Consider the following 27,304-nt stretch of genomic DNA (forward strand, 5'->3'; position numbering starts at 1 on the left):
GTGTGTCAGGCAAAGGAAGCATTTTCTCCAGTTCTCAAACAGAGCTGATTGCTGTAATCACCTTGTTCTTCAGGGGTTCAAAACAGGTTTCTGACTTTCACATTAACTGTTTATTAAAAAGATCTGGATGAGCATAACAAGGTTTCTTCTGGCTAATTTCCAGCTGTTTTGTCAGCTTCGAGTTGTATTCATATTTTCAGGAACTAATCTGAAAGTGGTGTTGGGGGAGTGATTCTGCTCTGCTGGAGCAGCTCTCCCTGTCAGGAGCTGCTTTATCACTTCAGCATTCTCAGGCTGTTGGAGTTTGGCCAAGGACTTACACCATGCCAGACTTCCAGGCTGTGAGCAGACATGTACTGCTTGATACGTTACCTTTTAAAAATGGCTTGGACTGCAGCAATCCTCAGTTGGGTTTTTGTAACTTGCAAACTTCACAATAAATTGGTTTGGTTTTTTTTAGAATTGCAGTAGTATTAATGTTATAACCAGGTTTGGAAGGTGCATGGTGCTGGCATGAGGACTGGAGGAGCTGCAAAGTGGTGGGGCTAGGGGCAGGTCCCTCCATAATCTGGATCTGTTCCTGTGGGATGTACTGTAGGTGTGATCCTGCTCTAGTAGGGGGCCCAGACTAGATGATCTTCAGAGGTCCTTTCCAACCCTGACCCCTGTGGTACTTACCTGGGACCTTTTGGGTGCAGCTCTGCTCCAGCTTCTGCCTGCTGCTTGTCTTACAGGGATGGTGTCAAAAGGGAGAGAGACAAGAAAAGAAGCAACAAGCACAGATGCGGTGAAACCAGTGAGTAAAGTCAGTGCCCTGGAGGACACCTCAGCAGCTCTTACACCCCCGACATCCCCAGGGCTGGGCAGTGCCTGGGGTGGTCGGTCCATAGTCAAGGATGTGAACCCAGAGGTGCTCCGGAGCGGCGTTGCCTGCCTGCCAGGTGAGTAGCTGAGCCAGAATGTGCCTGGGAACTGTGGTTGTAGGAGAGCAAGGGAGCTGAGCCTCTCTTTGCAGCACTGCAGAATGATGCCACTTCCATTTCTTTCATCCCCAAACCTCTCCAGAATGAATACTTCCTGCATCTTCTAAAGTTTCTGAATGGGAAGGGCAGGAAGCAGAACTTCCCTCTCATGAAAATCATGTTAACTTGCTCCCAGGAGTCTTGGAATGTTAACCATGCATGTCTGAGTCAGAAATGCCAACTCTGTGGGCTCATACTAGGAGTTCAAAAAGAAAGGATGAGGGTGCAGCTAATGATGAGCTGGTGGGCCTGGCATCAGACCTGGCCAAAACAATAGGAACTTGATGCACTTGGTGGATAATTAAAGGATAGTGCAGAAGAGGCTGTTTGACAGTGCTCATGTGAAACCAATTTTATTCTTGGTAATCACAAGTTTGGTTGATGTAGCAGCCTAGATAGAATAGATTTTTAGGAATCATTTGATTTCATGACAAAGGGGGTTGAAAGGAATCTCCCAGTGAAGTGTGGATGAGCAGTGTGGTGGGATGAACAGGAGTGTGACTCAGTAGCAGATGGCAAAAATAGCTGTCAAGGGTGGACTTCCCAGAATTGTTCTGCTGAGATCAGCTAGGGGTCAAACATTATTCAGTGTTTGCACCTGATGTGGCAGCAAGCATCAAATTGCTGCAGATTAAACCTCTGCATGGGACAAATATTGGCAGAGCAGTGAACAAAGCTGAGGCTGTTGGATAGAAGAGCCAGGACACACAAGAGGTCTTTTGTGTTTTACCAAACAAAGTAAAGCAGAGGAGGTGGGATCTACCTCTCCAGTGGGAAGCAGCTGTGCCCCTGTTTGCTTCCTTCCCCAGCCAGCAAGAGGGTTGCCCAGGGCAGGAAGGTAGCTGTGTTTGATCACCTCAGGAGTCAGGTGGAGTTGAAAATTGGCCAGGGAGCAGAGCAGAGGTCAGGTGGACCTGTGCAGACTGGAGAAGTTGGGAAGGAGAGCAGACGGGCAGCACGGGGACCTTCCATTCCACCTCAGATGTGTAAAGGAGAAGGGGTTGACTAGCCAGATTAAGAAAGTGATGTTACCTCTGTGTACTTGTTAGTGATGCCTCTCAAATAGTTTGGGCTGTTCTGATGCTTTTGTTATAAGAAGAAATGGTGAATATTGGAGGTGGTGCAGAGGAGAGTGACAGCCCTTTCTTGCAACTGAACTGGATGTCTTATGGCAAGAGACTGGAAGGTCATTAGTCTCCTAAGATGCCTGAGGTGAAAACACCTTTGTGTGGGGAAGGAGGAAAGGGAATTAAGACTTTTCCAGTCTTCTGGAAAAAGGTGAAATGAGAAACCAAGTGCAGGGCAGAGTTCTGGTACTCTCAAACTTGCAGTTTTGTAGTGGGAGGGAAATTGTTACAAGAAATTCCAAAGGAGTTTTTCTAATCTTCTGGTCTGCTGATCAGGTTGAATGTTTTTATGCTGTGTACAGCAGCCAGAAGATCACAGTGCTCAAGAGAAGGGTCTTTCAGGAAGCTCATAGTCCTTGCTACTGTCAAAAACTTGTCACCTAAATGCTCTGATTGTGCCCTTTGTCACAGATTTCTATTGTCATGTACAAATGTTAAAGGAGGCAAATGCATTTGCATATGAGATGAAGGGATGTGCCCACAAAGTGCATTGAGGAAACAAGGTTTGGGTTTGATGCCACTTTCAAGAGTATGTTTGTCTAGGGGTCAAATCACATCTGTAGCAGCAGAATTGGATTTGACTGATGGCTCTTCTCTTGCCTGTCTCATTTTGGATTCTGGTGGGCAATCCTGCTACCTGAGGGAATCCACTCACCACTCAAGTTAAGGACTTTGTTAGACATTGGTATATGATATAATAATTATATTATGAAGGATAACTTCTATGATTAATAATCCAGAAGACCATATTTCAGGAATAATAAAAGTCCTGATTCAGAAAAGGAAAGATTTTGTCCCTGCTGTTTGGTATCTGGTCCCTGGGAGAGAGAAAACTCACCTTCTAAGTGATGTCCATCTGTGTCTGTGGCCCTTACTCAAGTCAAATCCTGGTGACAGATTGAAATGACACCAGGGCAGTTTTTTGTGCTTGAAGCTGTCCATCTGTGTCTGTTTTATCTGTCAGCTCATGTGCTTGTCCCTGGGATAGGAAGAGAGGTGGTCCAGGACAGTATCTCCTGGGGTAGTGGTAAGTTCAGAAGAGCTAGAAAGACATAGCTTTTTCTAAGCTTTTGGTTTCATCTTATGCTTGGGATTTTTCCTCCCCCTCACACAATTTGTATGACAGGAAAGGGCTGCTGTTCTTCTGAGCTGCTTGTCACACAATGGAGGTGCAGTGCCTGCTGTTCTCCAGATTACTTACCTTCCTGGGGACGTGCGTGGTGGCAGAGGGCTGGTCACTTCTTTTGAATGGCAGAGGCACCTCTGGGGCTCCAAAGCGGGGTGTCCACCTGCTCCTTACCCCTCCTTTGCATCTGGAGAGGAGGCTGGATGCACTTCCAGAAATGGCAGTGTTATGTCCTCCCCTTCAGAGTTCTCAATGCATGGTGCAGCTGAAGCCCAAAGCCAGACTCTCATTTGCTTTTGGAACCTCATGGAGCAGGCTTGGTTCCGTGGTAGCTGTCTTTGGCCTTGTGGGAAGTGAGGGCAGAGAACTCTTGTCCTGGCTGAGTGAAGCAGAGGGGTTTCTCCTTCCTCAACACACCACAGCTGGGCTGTGTTGTCCGTGCTGGGCTTTACTAGTTCCCTTGGCACTGAGTGAGCTCTGTGACTAACAAAAGCCAGGCACCAACTGCCCTTGGCAGAGCTGCAGGCAGGAGTGTGATCCAGGCTGTCTGCTCTGCAGCCTCCGAGGAGGAGCTCTGGGTTCCTGCTCCAGGGCTTTGCTTCCAGGAAGAGATGTCTGGGGAGGTGCTAGGCCCAGCCTGCAGTGTGGGTTGCCCCTCTCATCTTGTTCTGCAAACCTGTCTGTGTTTTCTTTAACACCAGTGTGCATGTTCTAAGTAGAGGTGAGACTGTTCATCTTGAGTTGATGACACTCTGGAGTTTCTCAGAAGGTTGGGTTATCACTAGCCAACTCCAGCCATATTTATGAAGAATGAGGGTAGAAGAAAGCAGTCCAGATTTAACACTACCAGGAAAGAAAGCCAAGCAGAGCTCAGCTGCTTCACTCTGGGGCAGCATTTGGGTACTTTGGAAGTGTGTTCATGGCCTATTGGAATCTGCAACACACAACTTCAACTATATCTGGTTCCTTGGAGAACTTCCACTAGGTGATGGGGTGGTAGTAGGGGGATATGAGGCATAGCCATCTGAAACCAGCCTCTCTTGACTTCCCTGTGTGACTTTTTTTTTCCTCCCTCTCTCTTTACAGGTACCAGAGACAAATCAGGACGTGCAGTGGCCATAATAACCACAAGGAACACAGCCTGGCTAAACCCCCACTGCAACACCCCTGAGCTTGTACGCCTCCTTCTGTACCTGCACAGCATCCCCAGGTTTGTGACACTCTTGGGGTGACAGGGTGGACACTGCTGCTGTGGTGATTTTGCTTTCCAGGGGTGTGGAAGCTGAGGGTGGAACAGGCTGGTTTTGTTGGCCTAGCAACCTGGTCCAGACAGTCCCAAAACAGTACAGGTGGGGATCTGCCTGGTGCTTAGCAAGCACTTTGGCTGTTCTGTATGAGCCTTGTGCACGTGGTCTGGTGGAATTAGGTGTGTACTGAATGTTTTCAGATGTTGCCATGAATCCAAGCTGTTCTCATTATCCTTCATTAGCTCAGAAAATGGGATTTGGAAGCTCTGATGGGGCAGTCATGCAGCAGCTCCCTGAAACAGTGTTGTGACATGATATTTAAGGCTGGGCCTGCAAGCTGGGAGGGAGGGAAGATCTGCTAGATTTGAGAAAATCTGCCCTGATGTCTGGCTGACAGTTGTTTTTGGAGTCTGCAGGATGGAGTTTGCTGCAGTTACTCTTCATGTCTTCTCCTAGCTCATGTCAGGCTCTGCTGGAACTTTGTTTCACTTTTAGGTGATTAATAAGAGGTAAAGTTAACTCTAGTAGTTAATTTTTATTTATTCTTTTTTTTTAAGCCTTTAAACCACTGATTGAGGGAACAAGCTTAACCCATGAAACAACTGCTACTCATGCTTTGTTTCTTATGCTTCTCCCTTACATCTGGTTCTGGGCAGCATAGATGTTAGGTCTGAATGGCTGCTCTTGTGAAGCAGTGTGGCTAAGGCCAAGCCTTCCCTGAGCACAGTTAGGTGTGGGTTATGCAGAGCAGGTATCTGTACCTCTGCAGTCAGTGAGATGTGTCCTGGGAACGGGAGAAATGGGAAGATCAGGTGGAAATAGTAATGGTACAAACTGAGCAATCCAGGTTGTGGTTTCTGTGTGTCTGTTTTGGTTAGGAGAAGGTGGCAGATAGCTCGTGTCCTTACAGAGCCATAATGTACTGGGGCTTTTTCACCCTGTCATGACCATGGGTTCTGTTTCCATATTCTTACTTTTCATGATCTCTTTCTCTGTCCTTGCAGACCAGAGTGTCAGGCTTTGGGTCTGACTGTCCTTGTGGATGCTCGTCGCTGTTCCCCAGTTCCTGCTCTCTTCAAGGCCTTCAGCACACTGCAGGTGAGCCTGGAGCTGGCTGCCTCACTGTCACATCTCCATCTGTGGCTTGTGTCTCCATCTGCCACCTGGCTTCCAGTTGGCTTTGGGAGGTGGAGCTAGGCACCCAGCCCTGTTACAGGAGGATGGTGTGGACTTGCCAGTCTGCAGACAAAGCAGAAAACCAAAGCAAGTCTGAGAGGAGAACAGCCCTCCCCACCCCTCCAAAGCTGGTTCCATCTCAGTGCTGAGAACAGTCTGTACCCGAGTGGCTGTACCCAACTGACACCTCTCCCAGCTATTTTCCCTCTATATAGTTAAGTGAAAACTTCTGTCCTTTTTTTCTGGGATTATTGGTAAGACCTGATTTTGAGAAACCAGAGCCTTGCTCTGTGACACTCAAGGCACTTTGCTCACGTGGAAAATTCACTGTGGCATCTTCTGTAGGGAATCCCATAAAGAGAGTTTATGGGTTTGATTGCCTGCCAGGACATCCCCCATTTTCAGAGATATTCCTAGTCCTAGAACATGGTTATCCCTGCTAGGAAGTATTTGTATGTATATATTTGTATATATACTTTTTACAAGGACATGCAGTGAGAGGACAAGGGGGAATGAATTAAAACTGGAAGAGGGGAGATTTAGATGAGATATTAGGAAGAAATTGTTTAATGTGGGGATGGTGAGAGCCTGGCCCAGGTTGCCCAGGGAAGCTGTGGCTGCCCCATCCCTGGAAATGTTCCAGGGCAGGTTGGATGGGGCTTGGAGCAACCTGGGCTGGTGGGAGGTGTCCCTGCTCATGCAGGAGGGTTGGAACTAGATGATCTTTAAGGTCCCTTCCAACCCAAACCAGTCTGGAATCCTATGAAGTCTAAACACTATCATGAATTATGGTGCTTGGAGGTGTTATCCCCTGCAGTGAGGGGATCTGGGAAATATTCAGGGATTTTTGCCCACCCTGGAGAGGGGAGGAAGAGAGGCCTCTGCCTGCTGTGGAGCAAAGGGTCACGCCAGGTAGAAGAGCACATGCAGCTGTTGATGTGGCTGTTGGTGAGTGATTGGAATCAGACGTGCTGTAACTCTATATTGCTTCAGGTCAAAGGCTTTCCTCTCAGTCACTTGGAGAGCAAGTGGGTTGTGTTGCCCCCACACCCACACAGCAGCTCTCTGCTGCTGTTAGAAAGCCAAGGAGTTGCTGGGTTGTAGCTATGACTAATCTTGTTTAAGCAGGTGTTGCTTTTTAATCAGAGCTTAGGTCTCTTAGGACTCCAACCCTGCAGACTGGAACGGGACAGTGTGTTAATGAGGCTGGTGCCTCTGTGGTTTCTGTGCCACATCTGAGAGTTGGGGCTGAGTCAGAGCTCTGTCCTGCTTCCTGGGCTGGGTGGAGCTGTGAGCTCTCTCCATGTGCTCATTCTTTGTGGTGAAGGAGTAATCTGGTGCCCTGCTCTGTTCTGCAGAGGCAACAGGTAAGTTATCTTCTCTTTTCTGCTGTACCCACGTGGCTGGCTAAAGCTTTGGAGTGTTTTGTTGCCTGTGGTTGTGTCTTAGTGGGATGATTTGGGAATCTGCAACATGCTGGGTCAGTGTGCTTTTTGTGTCCCCGTTCTCATACAAGTATGACAGGGATAAAGCTTTTCCAACCTTAAGTTTCCTACTCTTTGAGGAGAGGAAGATGGGAAGGCTTTTTGCAGAGCCCCTGGAATATCCTGCTGTGAGGGCTGTGTGAGCTCCTCATTATTGAGGTGGTGGTACAGTTAAGAGGGGCTGATGTACTGCATGTGACAGGCTGCTGGAGCTGAGTGTGTGCTCTAGGTGACAGTGACTGACAGCAGCTGATGACTCTGCTTGTGGTTTTTCTGTCCTTATTCTGACTCTTCTGCAGATGCCATGAACCAGACCTGCTCAAGTAGCTCATCACCTGACTATGGCACAGGAATAATCCCCTGGTCCTCTGAGCCTTTTGGAGATCTGTAGTATTTCCCTCTGTGATCCCATGGCAGTACTGTTATCTGCTCTGACACAAGGATAGAGAAATCTAGAGGTTGGACATGAGGAGGAAATTCTTTGGTGTGAGGGTGGTGAGAGCCTGGCCCAGGTTGCCCAGGGAAGCTGTGGCTGCCCCATCCCTGGCAGTGTTGAAGGGCAGGTTAGATGGGGCTTGGAGCAACCTGGTCTGGTGGGAGGTGTCCCTGCCCATGCAGGGTGTTGGATCTAGATGATATTTAAGGTCCCATCCAACCCAAACTGTGCTATAATTCTATGAAATAAAGAAAACTGTAACTGCAGTGGGGTGAGCTTGGCTTTCATAGAATCATAGAATCATAGAATCCTAGGGGTTGGAAGGGACCTCGAAAGATCATCTAGTCCAACCCCCCCTGCTAGAGCAGGGTCACCTAGAGCACATCACACAAGAACGCATCCAGGTGGGTTTCTAGAGCAAAACAAGGTTTGCTGGCCAGTGGATACAGAGGCACAGTCTGTGTTGTGCCTGCAAGGTCCCAAAACAGATCCTCTCCTCAAGGTCCTTTCTGAAATCCCTACTGCCTCTCCCAGTGTCCCTTGTATCTGGCAGACTGTGTGGAGCTCACTTCTCTGCTGTTCTGCTCTCCAACAGTTTATTTATATGGCTTTTGTGAGTCTCACTATGATAGAGTGGGTGGAATCTGTTAAAGGTTGAAATCTAGTGGTGCTTGTTCAGTTTGGAAGGGACATTTTCCTCTTGAGCAGTGAGGAGCTTCACAGTGGGCAAGCAGAGATCCCTGATGCAGAGTCCTTCCTCTGCAGTGCTGTGAACCCCAGAGAACCTCCCTGGAGAGGGATGACTTTGATCCCACAGGTTTCTGGGTCAAAATCTGTCAGCCTGATGAAATTACTTATTCCACTCTTCCATCTTTCTGGAATAAATGTGTGAACAGACTTTTCAAGTGCTAATAGACAATTCTGGTCCTCGCAGGTTTCCCTCCAGCACTGGGAGACTGTAAGTTGCTCTCTCTGGAGCTTTCACCTAAATTGGTGAAAGCTTCTCATCCTCTCTGCCTTCAGGGTGGGGGGAATTGTGTTCTGCAACCCTTCCTTTTTAGAGTATGGGTAGGTGGGAAATCCTTCTGTCCCAGCCAGCACTGGGAGCAGAGGGAGAGCAAAGCAGTGCTGCAGAGCTAGCTCAGGAAGGAGCAAGGAGGAGCTCTGGCAGCTCCATATGGAGGTGAGGGGAAATGCTCAGGGTGTACGTGCTGCAAGAACTGATCATGCTTATTCCTGTGGGAAGCTGCAGGTTGATGCTTTGGAGCAAGGATTGTTGTGGAGGGAAATGCTGCTGTGATGTTTGGTCACAGGTGGTCACCAGTGAGCTTTGTGCTGGAGGGCCTGTTCAGAGGAACTTTGCTTCTTGGTAGTGCTGGGCTGATCCCTTGGTTGGTGAGCAGGAAGGGCCTGGACAGTGGAATGTTCAGGGAACAGATATCTGTGGGATTGTCCTCTGAGTCTTTGTAGAGTGAAATGCTTCTGAATTTCACAATCAGTGGGAATGCTTAACCCTGTCATCTGCTGCATCTGTGTGTTGGCTTGGTATGGGAAGAGTCTGTTTATGAAGACAGAGTTCAGAAGAGAGCAGTTCAAAGTAGAAAACTTCTGTGCAAACCTCTCTGTTCAAGGGGTGTGTTTACATGCCTTGTCACTGCAGAAGTACAAAGGACCTTGGTCTGATGTTAAAGACCAGGGGCCTCCTACTACTCCATTAGAAGTGGTCACATTGAGATTGAACATGGTATCTGGGGACTGTCCCAACTGCACAGGCATTCCTGGTAGCCTGTGCTTCCAGCTGTGCCAGTTGTGGCCATCAGTTTCCATTAGGATCTGAAAGTCAGAAGCCTGAAGCTTCTGCCTTAGAAAGGTGGAAGAAAGTATCTCATGCTCTTACCTTAAAAAAAGAATCTCAAAAGGATGGGTATTTTCCCTGTTTATTCTGAGCTCCTGTGGATGCCCCTTTATTTAGGGGCTACTAGGTTAGGTATTAGAAAGAAATTATTAACTATAAGGGTTGTGAGGAACTGGGATGGGTTGCCCAGGGAGGTTGTTGATGCCCCATCCCTGGAGGTTTTCAAGGCCAGGTTGGATGAGGTTTTGTGCAACCTGGTCTAGTGGAAGTTTCCCTGCTCATGGCAGGGGGGTGGGAACTAGATGATCTTTAAGGTCCCTTCCAACCTTAACAATTCCATGATTCTGTGGTTTTATTCTGTCCACATTGTGCCTGACTCTTGTCTCTTTCCTTTCAGATAGCTGGTTTTGTTAGGGAAGAGGTTGTGCAGAAAAGCTGCAGGAAAGCTTCCTCAAGTAGCATCCAGCTGCTCCCAGCTCTGCCTGTGTCCCAGGGTGCTCCTGTAAACTGTTTTAGTCTGTTTGGGTTGCTCCATCAGTGCTGGATGAGACTGACTCTTCTCTTCAGCTGTTTAAAGAAAAAAATATGGTGAAAAAGACTTGATTTATTTGGAAATAGGACTTCTTGGAAAACCTTGAGCTTCTCTCCTGACAGTTTTATTTATGAATGGTTTTTTCAGTCTCTATTTTCAGAAGTAACAAACAAGTGAGTGTTTTGGCTGTTGTTGTAACCTCATGTTACACCATCACCACCTTTATCCCTCACTCAGATTGCCCATCTCGTGACTGTGGGGGTAGAAGGAGGATTGTGAAAGAATAAATTTATTTAGTACCATGATCTGTCTTGAAACTGTGACCAGTCTTCATCCTTCAGTACTTTCTGGCAGACACATTCAGAGCTGCTAATGCAGCTCTAATACCTCCTTTTCCTCCCTTAGATGAGCTGCAGTATTTACCTAATAGAGCCTAATTATGCCATAAACTCTTTTTGGCCTTTTGATCAGTGTTCAAATAACAGTGAAAGTGTGAATAATTTGCTTTGGAAAAAGGGATTTAAGAAGACTGAGAAACCTCTTGCTGTTCTGGGGGGTATTTGAGTTGGGATTTTTTCCTGCCAGTTCAAAAGGATCCTGTTTAAAACTAGATGAGAGAAGGGTCTTTTCCTGCTCTGGAATCTCTGCTGCTGCTTTTACTTACCATAGAATCATAGAATCCCAGACTGGTTTGGGTTGGAAGGGACCTTAAAGATCATCTAGATCCAACCCCTGCATGGGCAGGGACACCTCCCACCAGCCCAGGTTGCTCCAAGCCCCATCCAACCTGCCCTTCAACACTGCCAGGGATGGGGCAGCCACAGCTTCCCTGGGCAACCTGGGCCAGGCTCTCACCACCCTCACGCTCCAGAATTTCCTCCTCATGTCTCACCTAAATCTCCCTCCTCCAGTTTTAATCCCTTCCCCCTTGTCCTCTCCTTCCCTGCCCTTGTCCCAAGCCCCTCCCCAGCTTTCCTGGAGCCCCTTCAGGCCCTGGAAGGTGCTCTAAGGTCTCCCTGGAGCCTTCTCTTCTCCAGGCTGAACACCCCAACTCTCACTTGCAGAGTTTGGTCTCCTTGTGTTTGCTTTGTTTCTTAATTGCTGTACTGGGCCCACTGTCAAGTTTGGTGGCTCAGTCTCTGCTGCTGCACTCGCCTCTCTGCTCTGGCCCTGCTGCTCATGTGGATGTTTAACCTCAATCACTGCCAGAGCCATTTATTCAAACAAGGGTCCCTTGTCATGGGCTTTTGGTGGGCAGGTTCCCTGCAGCTTGAGCAATACTGGGCAGGATTTGCTGCTTGACAGTTTCCATCCCACATCCAGGTGGGATGGCTCTTATTTAACCCTGTGGAATGGCAGCTCAGTTCCTGCTATCCTGGTCCAGGCATCATGTATTTAGTGAGCCCTGTCTCCACGGTCTGGATCTTTCCCCCCATTTCCCCCTCTCTGTGCTTGTTTCTCACTTCCCTGTGGAGTGCTTCTATAACTGGAGAGCTGCTCCTGCATCCCAGCATTTGAACTCCAGCTGCCAGATGTCCCTTGTGTTTGGAATTTCTGTTGGTTTAACAGTAGCAACAGGATGCAAGTCCTTGATTGTGAGCTGGCAGTGGGTAAAGATAAGATGACATTTTTGGCATCTGTGGAGAAAAAAAAAAAAATTCCTTTCAGTTAGGAAAAGGGACCAGGGGAGTTATCAAGAGAAAACTTGGACATTGAATATGGTTCTTCCCCTGGCTCTGACACATTTTCCTGTGCAAAGGGTTTTTTTTTAGTATAGCCAAGGCATGACCTCTTTCATTGCTTCCTTAACTACTGCAGGACTAGTTGATCTGCAGCAGACTACCTTAAGGACATAACCCTGGTGGGCCTCCTTATACCTGGTGACCTCCTTCCAGGCTTCCTAAATACCTTTGAAGGATAAATTGCAGTCTCCTGTACGAGCCTGCTATGATGCCTTCTCCTTAGCATCCTGGGCAGCTCAAGAATGGGTTTGTGCTCTGCTCTGTTGTAGGACATGGATCCTCACTGTATCCATGGGGTGCTGCTGCTCGTTGAAAGGGATCCAGCTTTTCGGATGGAGAAGCCACCAGCAGGACAGGTAATGGAACCATTCCTCCAGGGAAGCTCTTGATACCCTCCATTTAACTCTGTGTGTTTATTCTCACATGAAATCTCTGTAGTTCCCTGTATTTTATGGTCCGTGGCCTCTTACGGGTGTGGTATTTATAGGGCTGTAAAGCTGATGTGAGCTGAGTGTAGCCCTGCCATGCTGTGTTCATTGCTGAGTCCATCTGGGACATATGTGCCATAGTTGTCAGTCTGTTGGGGCCCTCCAAGGCACAGGGGAGCTTGCTGGGAACATGGACAGCTGTATGGAAGAGCCCTGCACCACTAACAGTAATAGAGATGCTTTTCAGCCTCTCCTCTTAATAAGGGGGGAGATCCTTGGTCAGGAAGAGATCCCATCAGGCTAAATCTTGAATTCCATTCTGGGAAGGTACTTGTTGCTTTCTTGAATGTTGCATATCTCCTGTTTCCTCTCTTCATAGCTGCTCCTGTCAGTGGCTGAGAGGCTTCTGCAAGAGGGGGAAGAGGAGTTGGGGGGGGTGTGTGTGTGTGGCTGGGAAGACTGGGGGGAGGTGCTAATGGAGGAGGGAGGTTCACCACTAGAAGTCAGTCTGCCTGGGTATTTCACAGCTGTGTAAGAAATGTAGGTTCTCAGCCTCTTTGTCTGTGGGGAGTGAGCAGGTATCAGACTGCATCTCAGTCATCTTCCTCTGCTCTAAGGCAGTTACAAGCTACAAGAATGGACAGAAATTCTGTGCCTGCCAAAACCCTCTAGGTGTTGGAGTAGGCCAGGACCTCCCTTTTGGCCCCTGTGGATGAAAACTTGAACAGCATCAGGTTTGCTGTGTATGTTGAGCTGCCCTGGAAGGCTAAAGAAGAGCAAATGCCATTAGTCCATTTCCTCATTGCCACCATGTGGAAAAACTGGAAGTGGGAAAAAGGACTGCAAGCTTGTGCATGGAGAGGGAGCTTACAGGAGACATCAAACATGTTGAACAAATCCAAAGGGTGTGGGAGGGTGCAGAGCAAAGGCTGATAAAGACACAGGCATGCAGGAGGAATTGGAAGCATTGTTGCTATTTTGTCAGGAGGTGGGAACTTCACAGTGTGTGTGGGGGGGGGGTTAGATGTCTGCACCTGAGTTCCTGGTGTCTAGGCTGGCTTCCAACTACCTGCAGGAGCACTTGTCTGTTTCTTGGGTGAGTATAACAATGCTCTGAGGCCCTACAGACTCATATAAGGCAAATTATCTGTGTCAAGATCCAGGAAATACTTGGAGTGAATGAATAGCTGCTGTGATGAGTGGAGAGTTGAGGGAAGGGCAGAGGCTGCTTTGCTAGACTGTTGTTCTGGGAGGTGAGATGGAGAAGCTGGAGACTGGATTTAACCTCTCAGGCTCCCCAGACAAATGCAGGAGGCAGAAGCTGAGAGGGAGCTGCTGTGCTTGCACCAGGAGGTGCTGGCTCTGGAGAAGGTTGCTGCTGCCAGACTTCCATGGCAGATGTTCAGCTTGGTGGAACAGCGTGTTGTGACCTGCAGTCCCTCAAGGTTCACCCACAGAGCTGTACAACAAGATTGAACTGATTTCTGTTCCTTTCTACTGTAGTTCTCTTCCAGATGTGTGCTGCGCAAGACAGATAAAAAATAAAGGCTGCTGTCTTTTGTTAACCATCCCCTCCTCCTCTAATACACTCTAATGCAAATGTGCTCTTATTTCTTCTCTTCCTGTGCAGTTTGAACTTCTCACCTCCATGAAATCCCTCCACAAGCACATAGACAGCTCCCAGCTGCCCCTGGAACTGGATGGGACCTTCCCTTATTGCCACAGGGACTGGTTAAGCTTCCGCATGGTGAGTAGGATGTCTGGTGTGCTCTGGGATCTGAGAGAAGAGATGGCATGGTGACAGAGCTGGAGCAAGAGGAGCTTGTCATCAGCTGAACCCACAAGCATTAGAAGGCAGTGGTTCCTGTAACAGCTATGTATGCAAATGAATCTGTTATCAAGAGAATACTAATACTGTCTTCATAAAATACATGCACACTGTGATCTCTTGGCATAGAATCATAGAAACACCCCCAACTCTCTCAGCCTATCTCCAGAGCAGAGCTGCTCCAGCCCTTGGATCATCTTTGTGGCCTCCTCTGGTCTCATTCCAACAGCTTCATGTGTTGGGGGCTCCAGAACTGGACACAGTGCTCCAGGTGAGGTCTCATGAGATCTGAGGCATGACTGCCTGAAGTACAATTTTTGGTTTTAACTCATCTACTTGAATTACCTTAATTCAAAGTTGACTTTATTTTGAAGGGAAAGAAGAAACAATCCTGTTGTGTTGTGATCTAGTGGTACTTGCCTTCAGTTGTACCCTGAAGCTTAAGGGCAGGCACTTGTGCTAATCTCAGCAGAAGGTGTTGGATCGTGTTGCCTTTGAACTAACAATCAAGAACTTGAGCATAGTAGAAGCAGTTAGATCCTGTTGGTTTTGGAGCAGGTTCCCCAGGCCAGGCTAAGAGCTCCTTAGTAAAAACTGCAATTGTGGCAGGAGTGAAACTTGGAAGTTCCTCATAATCAGTTCATATACTTCTGGGAACATCCTTGTCATCCTTTAGATAAAATGCACTTACTTACCAAAGCTGTCATCAAATTTGAACTGTTTAGAAAGCATCTAAACTAAAAATGCAGGGAAGATTCAGCCTGGGGGAGCCTTACATTCCTCTTTGAGCTAAGGAAGCAAAGGAAATGTGCAGGTTGCTTTTCCAGGAGTCTCAGGACAGAGGTGGCAGTAGGAGCCAGTACCAGCAGTTGGTTCTTTCTCCCTGTTTTGCTGTGGTGCCACTATCCTGTTTGAACTTTGAGTTTTTCTCCAAAAGAGGCTTGGATCAAGAGATGTACAGTGAACCTCCCTCAGGTGTGGATTAGAGCAAGCCCAGGGTGCAGGGTGGCTGAGCACCCTGTGGAAATGTTTGAGCTTCAGGCGTCAAACACTGTTGATAAAGAAGGTGGCCCTGGCACAGGGTGGTGCAGCCACCAGTGCAGCACAGGCTGAGCTGCAGGTACTGCTGGCTGTGCAGGCTGCCAGAAGGCTGCCCCATCCCTGGAAGTGTTCCAGGACAGGTTGGATGGGGCTTGGAGCAACCTGGGCTGGTGGGAGATGTCCCTGCCCATGCAGGGGGATTGGATCTAGATGATCTTTTAAGACCTCTTCCAACCCAAACCATTCCATGATTCTAGAAGGAGAGGCACCTGTGGCACCCATACCCAGCTCTGGGTGCACTTGTGCTGTGGAGGGAGTGTAGGTTCTGGGATCATGTTCTTGTTGAATCTCTAAAAGCTGCATTGAGACATGATTTGACATGCTGAGACTAGACAGGATGACATCTCTGTAAATCTGCACACAAACTGCCTCTCTTCACCTTGTGTGTGATTCACTCACCCTGGGGGGTGGCAGAGCCATCACCTCTGCTCCCAAAATACTCGGGGTCCTTTGGCTGTGGTGTCACTGCATGGCACAGTGCAGCATTTGAAGCAGGTGAAGGTATCACTGGTGACACCCCTGTGGTGGTGGTGTTGGCAGACCTCAGCAGTTAGGCTTGGCACCTGCCAAATGTTCTTTTTTCCAACTTATTTAAGAACCCATTTTTTAAACTTGCATCTGAAAGCAGTAGTATGAACCCGTGCTGGTGCAGTAGAGGTACAGAAACCTGATCTTGGTGCCTGGGGTTGATTTTTGAGGCTTATTTAGCAGTGAGGAACCAAAGAAGCTTTGCAAGAAGTTATGGATTAGTTTTCTGGACAGAGTTGAGAAAAGCCAGATCACTGAGGTGCTGTGTCCATGCAGAGGATATTTCTTGAAGGAAGGAGCATGATACCAGACTATTTCTTGTGCCTTGCATCTAAACATGGAAAACGTTACCTGGGGGAGTTAGTGTAGGAATCAGTCTGTATGGGTTGCCTGTTTACACCATGATCTGTGTGTGATAATGGCCCAGATGCTCAGCCCCTTTAGATCTGCAGCTGTTGATTTCCTGGCTCAGTGATCTCACCTGCATCCTGCTCATCTGTCCCTGCTGGGGCTGCTCCAGCTTTCCAGGGAGGAGGCACTTCAGGGAAGATTCAAACAGCTGCTTTGTTTTGTTTTGAGTACTTTTGTTTTGGAATAGCTGTTCCTCCCTTCTCTGAATTCAGTGGCTGGGGGGTGGCATCTTGACACTACGTAGGCTTTAGATCACTGACTTTTCTGAAAAGTTCTGTGAACCCCTGTAAAATGTTTGGGGTGGTTTTGTTTTGTTTTTCCTTCCTTTCCCTTCCCTCCCCAAAGAGAGGAGGGATTTCAGATTTGTCAGTAGGTTAATGTGCTTAATTGTGGAAACTTCCCAGTTTCCTAATCTTTAATTTACACTACTTTTAATATAAACAGAAATTATTTAAAGTAGAGGAATTCTAAGTAGTCATTCTGTGTTTTGTTCCTTCAAAATTCATGTGTAGTGATTCATCTTAGTGGGAAGTTACAAGGAAGAATGTGGGACATAAGTGTATGATTTTGTGGTTGTTTATTTTTCCTCTCAAGTGTGGCCCATATGAGCCTTGAGTATATGAGTTGAAGGTCTATATAGAGGCCTTGCTATGGAGTGATGCATCTGAAGCCTCTGATGGGCCTCTCTGCTGGTACAGCCTGCCCAAATGGTGTCATTTAACCCTTGGGTTCATGTCCTTTATTCTCTCTTAATTTCTCTACTTACAACTTTCTGCAAGCTGAAAAGGCAACTTTCTTGTAAGCCACAAGACATTAACCTGCCTTGATCCTTTCTTCTTGTAGAAGCTGGAACACTTGCTACAAGGATGCCAAGGTGCCTGTGCCTTCCTCCAGGCAGCCATTCATAAAGTGGAATCTGGAAAATTACCAGGAAGAGCTGAGGTAAGAGTGTCCCTCACCTCTGGTCAGAGGTGGGCTGGGACAGAAGAGAGCAGGAGGCTGGATGGCTGCAGAGAAGCTGTGGCTTTGGATTTACAAGCTGTAGTAGCAGGGGTTTCTGAGCTGTGTGTCACTGTGGAGCTGTCAGGACAGCAGGACTAGAAGAAGCTAATCCAAATGAAGTGGTGGAGGCTTCACTGGGTGTAGAAGTTGGTTCTCTGCTCCTTCACTGTGACCCAGGAGATCCCTTCAGCTGTGCTTGTTGCTGCTGGAGTGTGTTCTTAGCAGCTCCCAGCTCTGGAGCTGGTGCTGGCTTTGGGGTCTGCCTCAGGCTCTGCCACACCAGGCTGGCTTGAATGGGCTGGTGAGAAGTTAGGTGACAGCACAGATGGTGGTGACGAGGCCAAGGCTGGGCTGTGGTTCCAGCTTTGCTGCCTCCAGAACAGAACTGTGGAAGTGGGCAAGGGGAGGAAGGTACAAAGGCCAAGCCAGTGTTGTTGCAAGTGTGTTTTATCCCCTGCTCTTGAGAAGCTGCTGTGCCCCTGGCAGAGCAGGGAGCTGCTGCCAGAGCTGCCTTCAGTGTGCCAGCAGTAAAACAAAGGAAGGTGCAACAGTGGCTGCTCTGGGCCTTCCTGTCTGCATGTGGATATCCACAAACCCTTCAAGTGCATCTTGTCCCACAGCTTGGAGCTCTGCAGGTCTGGGCTCTTGGAGCAGTAGGAGCTGGAAAGGAAAAAGGAGGCTGGAAAGCTTATTCTTTCCATGCCCAGAGTCTGGACAGTGATAGGCACTGGGTTTCAGTTTTCCCTGGTGGGGGAAGTATGGAGACAGAAGGAGGATTGTTTATCCCTTTGGATAAACAGGCCTGAGGGAACCAGCCGTGGGAACCAAGCTCCCTCCTTCCTAGGGTGGACTGAGGTGAGATGTGGTCTGTGTGTTTTGGGTTGGGCACTGGTTGTTGCCTGTTCCCTCATTGCCTGTAGGTTGCAGTAACTACTCCCCTCCCTCTTGCTGTCCCTCCAGGAGGCAGCTGTGCTGCTGAGGAACTACAGGCAGCTGATGAAGAATGTTCTTGAAGACACCCGGCTGGTCAGGCTGCAGCTGGAGGGTGGAGCACTCCTGGCCAGGCTGAGGAAGGAGGAATCTTGTGTCACCCTCACCCAGGACTACAGGTGAGCCCCCCAGGAGGGGGACAAGAGGAGATGGAGATGAGCAAAAATCAGGCACTGGGCTTCTCTGTGAGGTGACCCGTCGTTGGTGCAGGCTGGAGAGCAGCTCCAATTACTGAGGGCTTTTGTTGAAAACAGCAAAGGTGAAAAGCATAATGAACTTTTCCCTCCAGTCCAAAAACTTGTCTGGGTAGAATCACTTAGATGGTTGAAGTTCCTTTTCCAAGCCAAATCAGACTTACCTTCTGTAGTGAAGAGAGGGCTGGATATTTTGTGTGTCTCTAAAACATGAGTCTTAATTGTTGATGCTAGTGATGAAGGTTTAGGTCCAAGGCATTATCACTGTATGATTTACCAAGGCACTCCTTCTGCAAGGGGATTTCCAAGGACCTTAACTTTCAGGAATGCTTTCTGGCTGGAGCTAGCCCTGAGCTCCTCTCACGTGTACAGTTTGCACAAACAAATACTCACTGCCCATTTGCAGAATCAGTATGAGGAGCCTGAGAGAGGCCAGGGTTTGAAATCCCCAGGGCATTGCACAACTCCTGTTTGTACTGTGGGAGCACCTGAAGCCTATCAGTGTGTGAAGGCCTCTCTGTGTGCTGGGCAAACAGCAGGGTAGAAGGACAACCCTTGCACCCAGGAGCTTCCAGCCTAGCTGTGAGAGAAATGCTGGTGTGGGTGCAGGGGATGGTGGGGTGGCATGGAATGGCTTTGTGCATCCCCAGCTTGCTCTGCTTAAACTCTTCGTTGCCATCACAAACTGGGAGGTTTTCAGGGAGAGGAGGGAGAGGAGATAACAAAAGAACTTGCAGGGTGTCTCAGCCAAACACCGGGGAAAGAACAACCTTTCTCTTTGGAAATTCAGCTAGAGGGTGACAGGGCAAGTTGCTGCCTCTCACTGGGAGCTGGGGTCAGCAGTTGGGTGCTGAGCAAGAGGGGACCCTGTGGACAGGCTGTGTCACCCTGTGGACAGGCTGTGTCACTGTGGCTTTTCTCTCCTTGCTGTGACTCCTCCCAGCAGCTCTGGCCAGCTGTGTGAGCACACTCCTCTTGCTGAGCTGGTGAAGTGCTCTTGGTGCAGTTTTGGGTAGAATCAATACAGTCTAACCTTTCCTCCTGACACCGTGTAAGAAGTACAGATAATGTGGATTGTTGTTTTGGAGGTTTTGATGGATTTATTTATTTTAAGGAACACTAGCAACTTTAGAGTCCTGGGAGACTGAGGAGAGTGTGTCTGCTTTTTATGTTTTGTTTTGGTTTTAAGCTGAGCCTCGTGTTCTTGTGCAGGGAAATGATCAACTTTGAAATCTGATCTGACAGAGCCCCTCAGGGTAATTTACTGCTCTGATTACCTTAGCAAGGGCAGGGGCAAAGGATACACACATCATTCTTTGACTGCACAGTGGTTGAGCTTGTGCCCAGGCTGTGTAGCATGGTCTGTTTAATCCAGGTTATATTCACTGCCTGCCAGTATGAATGGACATGTGGGCTATGGGTCAGGTGTATGGGGAGTGTAAATTAATGTAGGGGAGGAAGTTAGTCCTCTTCCAGCCTGTGGAGCAGATGCAGGAACTAAAATGAGGTGTTTTAATTGAGGAAATAAATTGCATTGAATCACAGAATGGTGAAGGTTGGAAGGGACCTTAAAGACAGTCAGGTTCCAACCTCCCTGCTGTGAGCAGGGACACCTCACGTTAGACCAGGCTGCACAAACCTCATCCACCCTGGCCTTCAACACTTCCAGGGATGGGGCAGCCACAGCTTCCCTGGGCAGCCTCTTCCAGTGTCTCACCACCCTCGTGGTGAAGAATTTCTTCCTCATATCTAACCTAAATCTCCCCTCTTTCAGTTTAAAATTGTAACCCCTTGTCCTCTCCCTCCCTGCCCTTGTCCCAAGTCCCTCCCCAGCTTTTCTGGAGCCCCTTCAGACACTGGAGGGTGCTCTAAGGTCTCCCCAGAACCTTCTCTCCTCCAGGCTGACTTTAATTGCGGCCTGCTTGTTCAATAACTCTGGACAGAGGACTAAAGAAGTCCACTTGTGTTCCAGGAGCCTTTCAAAAGGGGGAAAAAGCTCTATCACTTGGCCTGAAAGCTCTGTATATAAGGCATTGTTTGGTTTAGTTCCCCTGTGGCTCCTTCTCCCCAAACTGGTGTGCAGATATTAAAGGTTCTGAGCTCTGTTAACCCTGTCCAGGCTCCCATTGTTATGATTTTTCAAAGGCTTCTTAAACAGACAGGATCAAAGCAGGGTAGGGACAGAATATTGGAGTGGGCCTGCTAAGCTAGCATGGAGTGGCTATTGATGTGTGTGGGGACCAATAATCAATTTTTTCACTGGTGATGTGTGAAAATGGCACAGGATTGGTTGTGTCCAAGTACTCAGCAGGATCTGTCGTGTTGCTTTTCTCAACTTTGAATTGTAAAATCTTGATCAAGGCTCAAGTCTCTAATTCCACACCCACTCCCCCAATATTTGAAATGAAATTATTTACAAAAGCAAGTCAAGTGGCTTTATCCTTCTGAGCCACCTTTTTTTGGCTCTTGTCTTAATCATGTGTCCCATTGTTTTAGTTTTTTCTTCTCTTTTGTGGTGCAAAAGCCTGATCAGGCAGAGAGTCATGACTGCCAGGAGCTGTTAGAAGTTGTGAGGCCAGCTGTGAGCAGGTAACTTAAAATGTGGAAAAACAGCACATAAATCAAGGCAAAAATGGTAAGAGCAGGACTTTTCTTGACTCTTAGCTCCAGTGAGCTAAAATATGCCAAGCAGAAGTGCAGAGCTAAAGGTAAAAAAGTGATTCATATTTTTTTAAGAGGCACAAAGAGGACAAGGCAGCTGCACCATCACCTTGGGATTGAAGCAGCAAGAGGCTGGGTTGCTTCTTTTGCAGGGGATGTGTTTTGCCAACTCTCACAGGTTACTTTCATGCCTGTTTCTGACTTCACATGGCAAAAAGAACAACCAGGAGGTGGCAAGAGGAGAGATGTGATGGGATGCCAAAGCAGGCAAGGGAGCAGGGCTGTGCTCTGTGCAGTCAGATGTTACCTGCCAAAATACCTTCTGGTAGCCCAGCAAACAAGGCCTTAGTCTTTCCTTAGTACTGAAACACTTCCCTTGGGGTTGGTTTTGACATGTTTCCCTGCTCTGCCCTCCTGGAGAGTTGAGATGCTCTTTGGAGTGTTCCACGACAGAGCAGTGGGATCTGATTGCTGCTCAGGTCTGACCAGGGTTTTACAAGCCAGTGGCACTGCAGAAATGGAGCTCATCCCATCAGAGGTGTGGTCATGCAGGAGAGATGTGTTGTGGTACATCCACTTGTTTCTCTGACAGATGCTTTAGAAGCTTCCAAGAGTCCCTCCTGGCTAGTCCCATCCCACAAGATGCTGTAGCACCACAGCAGTGGCTTTAAGTAGTAACTACTCCCTCTGTCCCAGTGTGAGCTGACCAAGAGTCTCCATAATTCTTTCTCCCCCAAGTTCTGTACAAACTGGCCTTGCCCATCCAGCTGCTTATCCACCAAGGGAAAGCAGCCTTCTCCAAGCACTCTTTCTGCATCTCAGCCTTTCCCAGCTCAGAAGGCAGGAGCTCAGTTGCCAGAACAGGCATCCTGCAGGCAGCCCATCCCAGGGAGCTGGCTAAGGAGGATGTGGTGGGCTCAGCTGGTCCCATTCTGCTCTCCCATCTCCAGGAAGACCAGGCTGCAGTTGATCTGGAGTTGCTGTGAGTGTCATGCTGATGAACTGCTATCTTTGTGGTGCCTCCTGAGGTGCAGTAATGATGATGGCTTCAGCCCAGGCTGGCCACCCCAAGGGGCAGGTGACCTGCTGAAGCCAGCATTGCCACTTATTCCCTGGTGGTGGGTTTAAATCCAGCACGTTTGCTGTCACAGCAGCTGCTGTGCTGGAGGCTCAGGGCTTCTCCAGGTCTGTTAGCTGAAACCTTCCAGGTTTCTCTGCCCTAGTCTTTTGGGGATTGAAATGCAAAGTTCTTATCCTAGCTGAAGTTCCCCTCAGGGAGTGTGGACAAAATGCCATGGGCACAGCCATCACTTCAGTGTTACCAATACTTATTTTTCTACTTTTGAACAGGAAATCATTATCAACCTCAATATTTTTCATAACTTAATGTCAGGAAGTCCAGCAGGTGTATTTTTCTTTCTGGCTGTCTTGGGTATTGATCAGCCAACCTGTCTGTGGCTTGCAGGCAACTTGAGAAGTGTGTTGTGGAAGGTGGACTAATGCACTGCTTGTTTGGGGGTGGATTTCAAAGGCTTCTCTGACACTTCCATCAGTAATCCTGGAGAATGTGCCAGGAGCCAGGCAGCACCACTGGGAGCTCCTGCTCGAGTGAGATGGTTGTGAGGGGCTGGGCAGCAAGACAGGAAAACTTCTAACCTGGTCCTTAGCCAGACATTTTCCACCGTTGTTCTCATTGCTGCTCTTCCAGCCTGGCCAAGAGCTGGGAACACTTGCCTAGTCCAGTGATTCCTGTCGTCCTGTAGATGAGTCAGAAGTCGAGTAAAGAAGATAGAAACATTTGATATTAATATATCTTACACTAGTTGAACCAGGATACACCTTGGCTTAACTAGCAAACCTGTGCTCTGTGTGGCCCAGGAGCAGGATTGCCTACTGCTCTGTGTGTTGGGGAGCAAGGCAGCCACAGGCTCTGGGTGAGAGCTGAGACAGAAAAACCTCAGAGGATGAATGCGAGTTGGGTGCTGGGCTGTGTACAACACAGAACCAGAAAAAGCATAATCTCTTTCCCCAAGCTCCTCATCTGAAAAGAATTTGTTCTTGCTAGCTGTGAATAAGCGATTTATAAATAGATGGAGGAGTGAATTCTCCTTTTGTTTGCAGAAGGGCAGGATAGTTTGTCTCTGTACTTTGAAGGTGGAGTGACTAGAGCCAAGAGCTGGTTTAGTGAGCTGGCTATTTTTAGTGTGGTTTGGTGATCTGGTTGGAAGCCCTGGGTGGGGACCTGAGCTGAGGTACTGGGCAGTGCAGAGCAGACTTCCTGAGCAGCAGCTCCCACATTCCTGATGCTGGACCTGACTCAGTTGTAGCAGCCAAGAGGATGATGTGGTGGACAACAGCCTCCACAGCACTTGTGCTGGGCTTTCACATGCAGTGCTGAGGCACTAGATCTGCATGAAATGGTAACCAGGTGGTGTTGGGATCCCTGCTGTTAATGAAGCACAAGGTCACAGCTGTGTGGTGATGTAGGAGCTTATATCTGTGGCTCTTTAGGAGGACTCCTGTTAGTAGCAACTCCTAGGATCCTCCAAGGCAGCCACATGTCCCCCTGCAAAGTGGTGTACAAACTCTTTTTGGCACAAGTAACGTGTGAGTTGTCAGGAGCTCCAGGAAGACCTGCCAAGGGGGGGTACAAGCACCATCTGAAGCTCTGTCTGTCTGGGGTCCAGGCAGAGAGACTCAGCTGATCATCCAAAGTATGGGACAAGATGGGGGCAAGGGTAGAGGGGAGACAAGTGTCTGGTGTGTAAATCCCAGTCTGGGGAGACTGGGATGGCTGGGATGCTTGATTTGGAAGGTAAAAGTTGGGTGCCTGCAAGCTGACAGCTGCTGCTGAGTGCTGGTGATCATGGTGGCCAGGCAACATACATGGGGAGATCCTTCCTGGAGTTAATACTTTCTTCTTCCATCCCCTTTCTGCTTTAGAGATGTTTGTTTCTGTGTGTGCTGCAGCCAGTTCGATGGTTGCTACTCAGAGCATGTCCTTCAAGAGGTGACAGTGCTTGTGTCCCTTTCATTGGTGCTATTTTCCCAGTGTGCTTAATCAGCTCTTGCTCATCTTCCTGCCTCCTGGGGACCCTCTCATGCTCCCACTTTCACAGTGCACACTCCTGATGTGAGATGCATCACAGAGTGTTGGGGGTTGGAAGGGACCTCTGGAGATCATCTAGTCCAACCCCCTGCTAGAGCAGGATCTCCCTACAGTAGAACCCACAGGAACACATCCAGGTGGGTTTGGGATGTCTCCAGAGAAGAATTCACAACATCCCTGGGCAGCCTGTTCCAGGGCTCTGTCACCCTCACAGCAAAGAGGTTTTTCCTTCTGTTACATTTGAACCTCCTGTGCTCCAGCTTGTGGCCATTGTCCCTTGTCCTGCCACTGGAAAAGAGACTGTGGAAAAGAGACTGGCCCATGCTCCTGAAACCCCCTGTAGATATTTATGAGACACACACCTCCTCGGTCTCCTTCTGCAGGCTAAATAGAGAAGTTAGGGAGTTGTTGGACACAATCTTTTTCTTCCCTGGCTCTTTCCCATCTGTGTGTGCTGGAAGCACAAAAGACTTAAAAACAGCAAAGCTCAACGCTGCTGATAAACACCTGGTGACTAAAACCTTCATCTCTTGATGAGGAGAAGCTCTCAATATACCTTGAAATGAGACAAAAAACTGTGGTTACATCCTGGCCTCAGAGCTTGGCAGCTTCCTACCAGGAGACACCTCTGCTGGTGACACAAGGTGCTGACGAGCACTGAACCTTTGGCCTTCAGCAGTGCTTGGGTGGCAGGGCTCTTCCATGGCCTTTGTTTGTCAGGTGGAGGGAGGAGCACAGGGTGACATTTCTATCCAAACACATCCCCTGCTGCTTTGCTATTCATTTTCCTTACAGTCCAACCTGTTCCCTCTGTTTGCCTGCTGGTTTTTGCCTGCTCAGAAGTGCTTACACTCTCAGGAAACAAACCTTGTTGCTCTGCACGTTAAGGGGTGTGAAGCTGCTGCTGTTCTCAGGGTACCAAGTGGAGCCAATTGTGGCATTTGCAGAGGGGTAAAAGATTGCAGAGCTCTTTCTAGGTAAGTTTTATTGTTCTCTTTGACTTTTTCATGAGATTATCTTCCTCAACACCCTTTCTGCTGCTTGTTTTCTGCTCTCACCTACTTAATCTTCCTGAATGCAGTGAGAATTTACCCAGAAAACTCTAATTTTACTTGTTCTTTTTTTATAAAGCTTGTCATGCCAATGGGGCTTTAGGTAATTCATGTCACACTGTGTGTTTTATCTGTTTAAAAAAAGATTATGGAAAGAAATGGCAACAAATTTCCAGTATAGGATGTGAGAGGAACTGCCTGAAGTTCCTGGCTCAGCCCAGGCCATCCCACAAGCACCTTTTTTTTTAATCTGGCTATGTTGGGGTGGATGTTTCTGTTGCTGGGATCATTAATGGCACAGTCACTGCTTTTATGTGGATCATAAACACCAGGAGCGTGTGAAAGGAGGATGTATCAGGGAAATAGGTTGTTGGCTTGAAATGACAGTGGGTGTGTGTTTGAGGAGAGCATCTTGAAAGCCTGGTGGTCCCAACTCCAGCAACACAGCTGCTGGACTGGTGCAGCTGATTGAGATAACAAGTATGAACATGAAGAGGTTAATGTACATGGGGAGAGGTCTGGAGGTAGAAGCTATTTACAGCTGGTAGAAAACCACAGCCTGATGCCTGGTGTTCCCAGAACAACGTTTCCACATCCTATCTCAGGCTCTGCTGCAGGGTGAGCTTTCCCCATAACCAGGCTACTTGTTGGTTTGGGATTTCTTATGATGTTGGGGTTTTTTTGTGTTTTGGTTTTGTTTTGGGTTTTTTTCCCAGTCAGTTTTATGGACCCTACTGGGGTTTAAAATCAACCAGAGTCTGCACATGGTTTTATTATAACTGAAAACAAGTCAGGCTGGGGAAGGAATCAAAGGTCAGAGCTTGGGACCACACTGGGACACTTGTTTAACTGTGTTCATCGAGCCCTTTGTTTTTCAAGGGACTTCAGAGTATATTTCTTTTAGGTGAACTCTTCTGCAGAAGAGAATTCTCTCAGTAATTAAGGTCTGAGGTGTGTTGTGTTAATTGGATGGGTTGCTCCCAGTGCATATGCTGGTCAGGTAACCCTGGGAGGATGGATTCAGGTAGGTCTGTGGTTTCAGCTAGATCCACTGTTCCCATCATGAATGGCAGGAATCCCACAGGCAGCCCTAGACTTGGTTGACCTCTCTGCCCTTCTAAGGACATTTCAGGGTTCTAAAAACTCTCCCTAGTTCCCCAAATACTTTTATTGGGTAATTAAAACCACTGTAGTTATTTGTGCACTGCAGAGAATGATTACAGTTCATTTAGCAGTATCTGCATTAGCTGCAGCATCATGGACACAGGCTGGGAGAGTTGGGGTGTTCAGCCTGGAGAAGGCTCCAGGGAGACCTTAGAGCACCTTCCAGTGCCTGAAGGGGCTCCAGGAAAGCTGGGGAGGGACTTGGGACAAGGGCAGGGAGGGAGAGGACAAGGGGGAAGGGATTGAAACTGGAAGAGGGAGATTTAGGTTGGACATGAGGAGGAAATTCTTTGGTGTGAGGGTGGTGAGAGCCTGGCCCAGGTTGCCCAGGGAAGCTGTGGCTGCCCCATCCCTGGCAGTGTTGAAGGGCAGGTTGGATGGGGCTTGGAGCAACCTGATCTGGTGGAAGATGTCCTTGTTTATTTTAGGGAGGTTGGACTAGATGACCTGTAGAGGTCCCTTCTAACCCATGATTCTATGAAATACACTAGCAAAAAGCTACGTCTTGCATTCCTTCCATCCACATATCTTTGCCATTTTCAAGTTGACCCGGCTTAGCCAGAGGATGAGCTTTAGGCTTCATTTGAGCTGTTCCTCTTGCTGCTAGAGCAAGTTTTCAAGGGCCAGATGGTGAGTTGCAGAACAGCAACAGTTCCACTGCCTCCCTCCCTGCCCTCTTCCATTTGTACAACCATACCTGGTGCAGCACCTGCTCTTCCAAGGTTTTTTTGGACCATCTATTTTCAAAACTAAATCAGGTTCTTTCACTCTGAAAACTCAAGTGTAACTCTCCAAGTCTAGCTGCCTTTTTTTTTTCCTGAAGGGCGGATTCAGACAGAAATGGTCTTTCAAAATTATAGGTTTAGAATTACCCTTCCATTATACAACTCCTTGGCACTTCTCCAGAAAACTGAAGATGTTGGGAAGCAGCTTCTGCTGAAATGATAATTGCCCAATGAAAACAAGATTTGGGGAAACATACACTGACATGAAGCTGCTCTTTTTTTGTTTGTTTGTTTGTTTGCTATAAATTATATCGACTCTGCTCTATTGCAAAATGATTCTGGATGATTTGACCATGGAAGAATG

At 48.1% G+C, this 27,304-nt stretch overlaps 1 protein-coding gene across 6 annotated transcripts in view; it reads left to right on the forward strand.

The window, feature by feature from the left end:
* Window positions 1-27,304, forward strand: part of PLEKHG4 (pleckstrin homology and RhoGEF domain containing G4) — a 93,746-nt gene that overhangs the window by 30,349 nt on the left and 36,093 nt on the right. For 5 of the 6 annotated variants that reach the window (XM_051629327.1, XM_051629330.1, XM_051629331.1 and 2 more), the window contains exons 4-10: window positions 735-941; window positions 4,362-4,485; window positions 5,527-5,620; window positions 12,017-12,103; window positions 13,806-13,922; window positions 16,887-16,985; window positions 18,006-18,154. In XM_051629327.1, coding sequence (XP_051485287.1) covers window positions 735-941; window positions 4,362-4,485; window positions 5,527-5,620; window positions 12,017-12,103; window positions 13,806-13,922; window positions 16,887-16,985; window positions 18,006-18,154 — 877 coding nt within the window. The remainder of the gene's footprint in view (window positions 1-734; window positions 942-4,361; window positions 4,486-5,526; window positions 5,621-12,016; window positions 12,104-13,805; window positions 13,923-16,886; window positions 16,986-18,005; window positions 18,155-27,304) is intronic. The other variant, XM_051629329.1, reaches the window with a different exon arrangement.

Source organism: Apus apus, chromosome 11, assembly GCF_020740795.1.
Source record: "Apus apus isolate bApuApu2 chromosome 11, bApuApu2.pri.cur, whole genome shotgun sequence".
NCBI lineage: Eukaryota > Metazoa > Chordata > Aves > Apodiformes > Apodidae > Apus > Apus apus.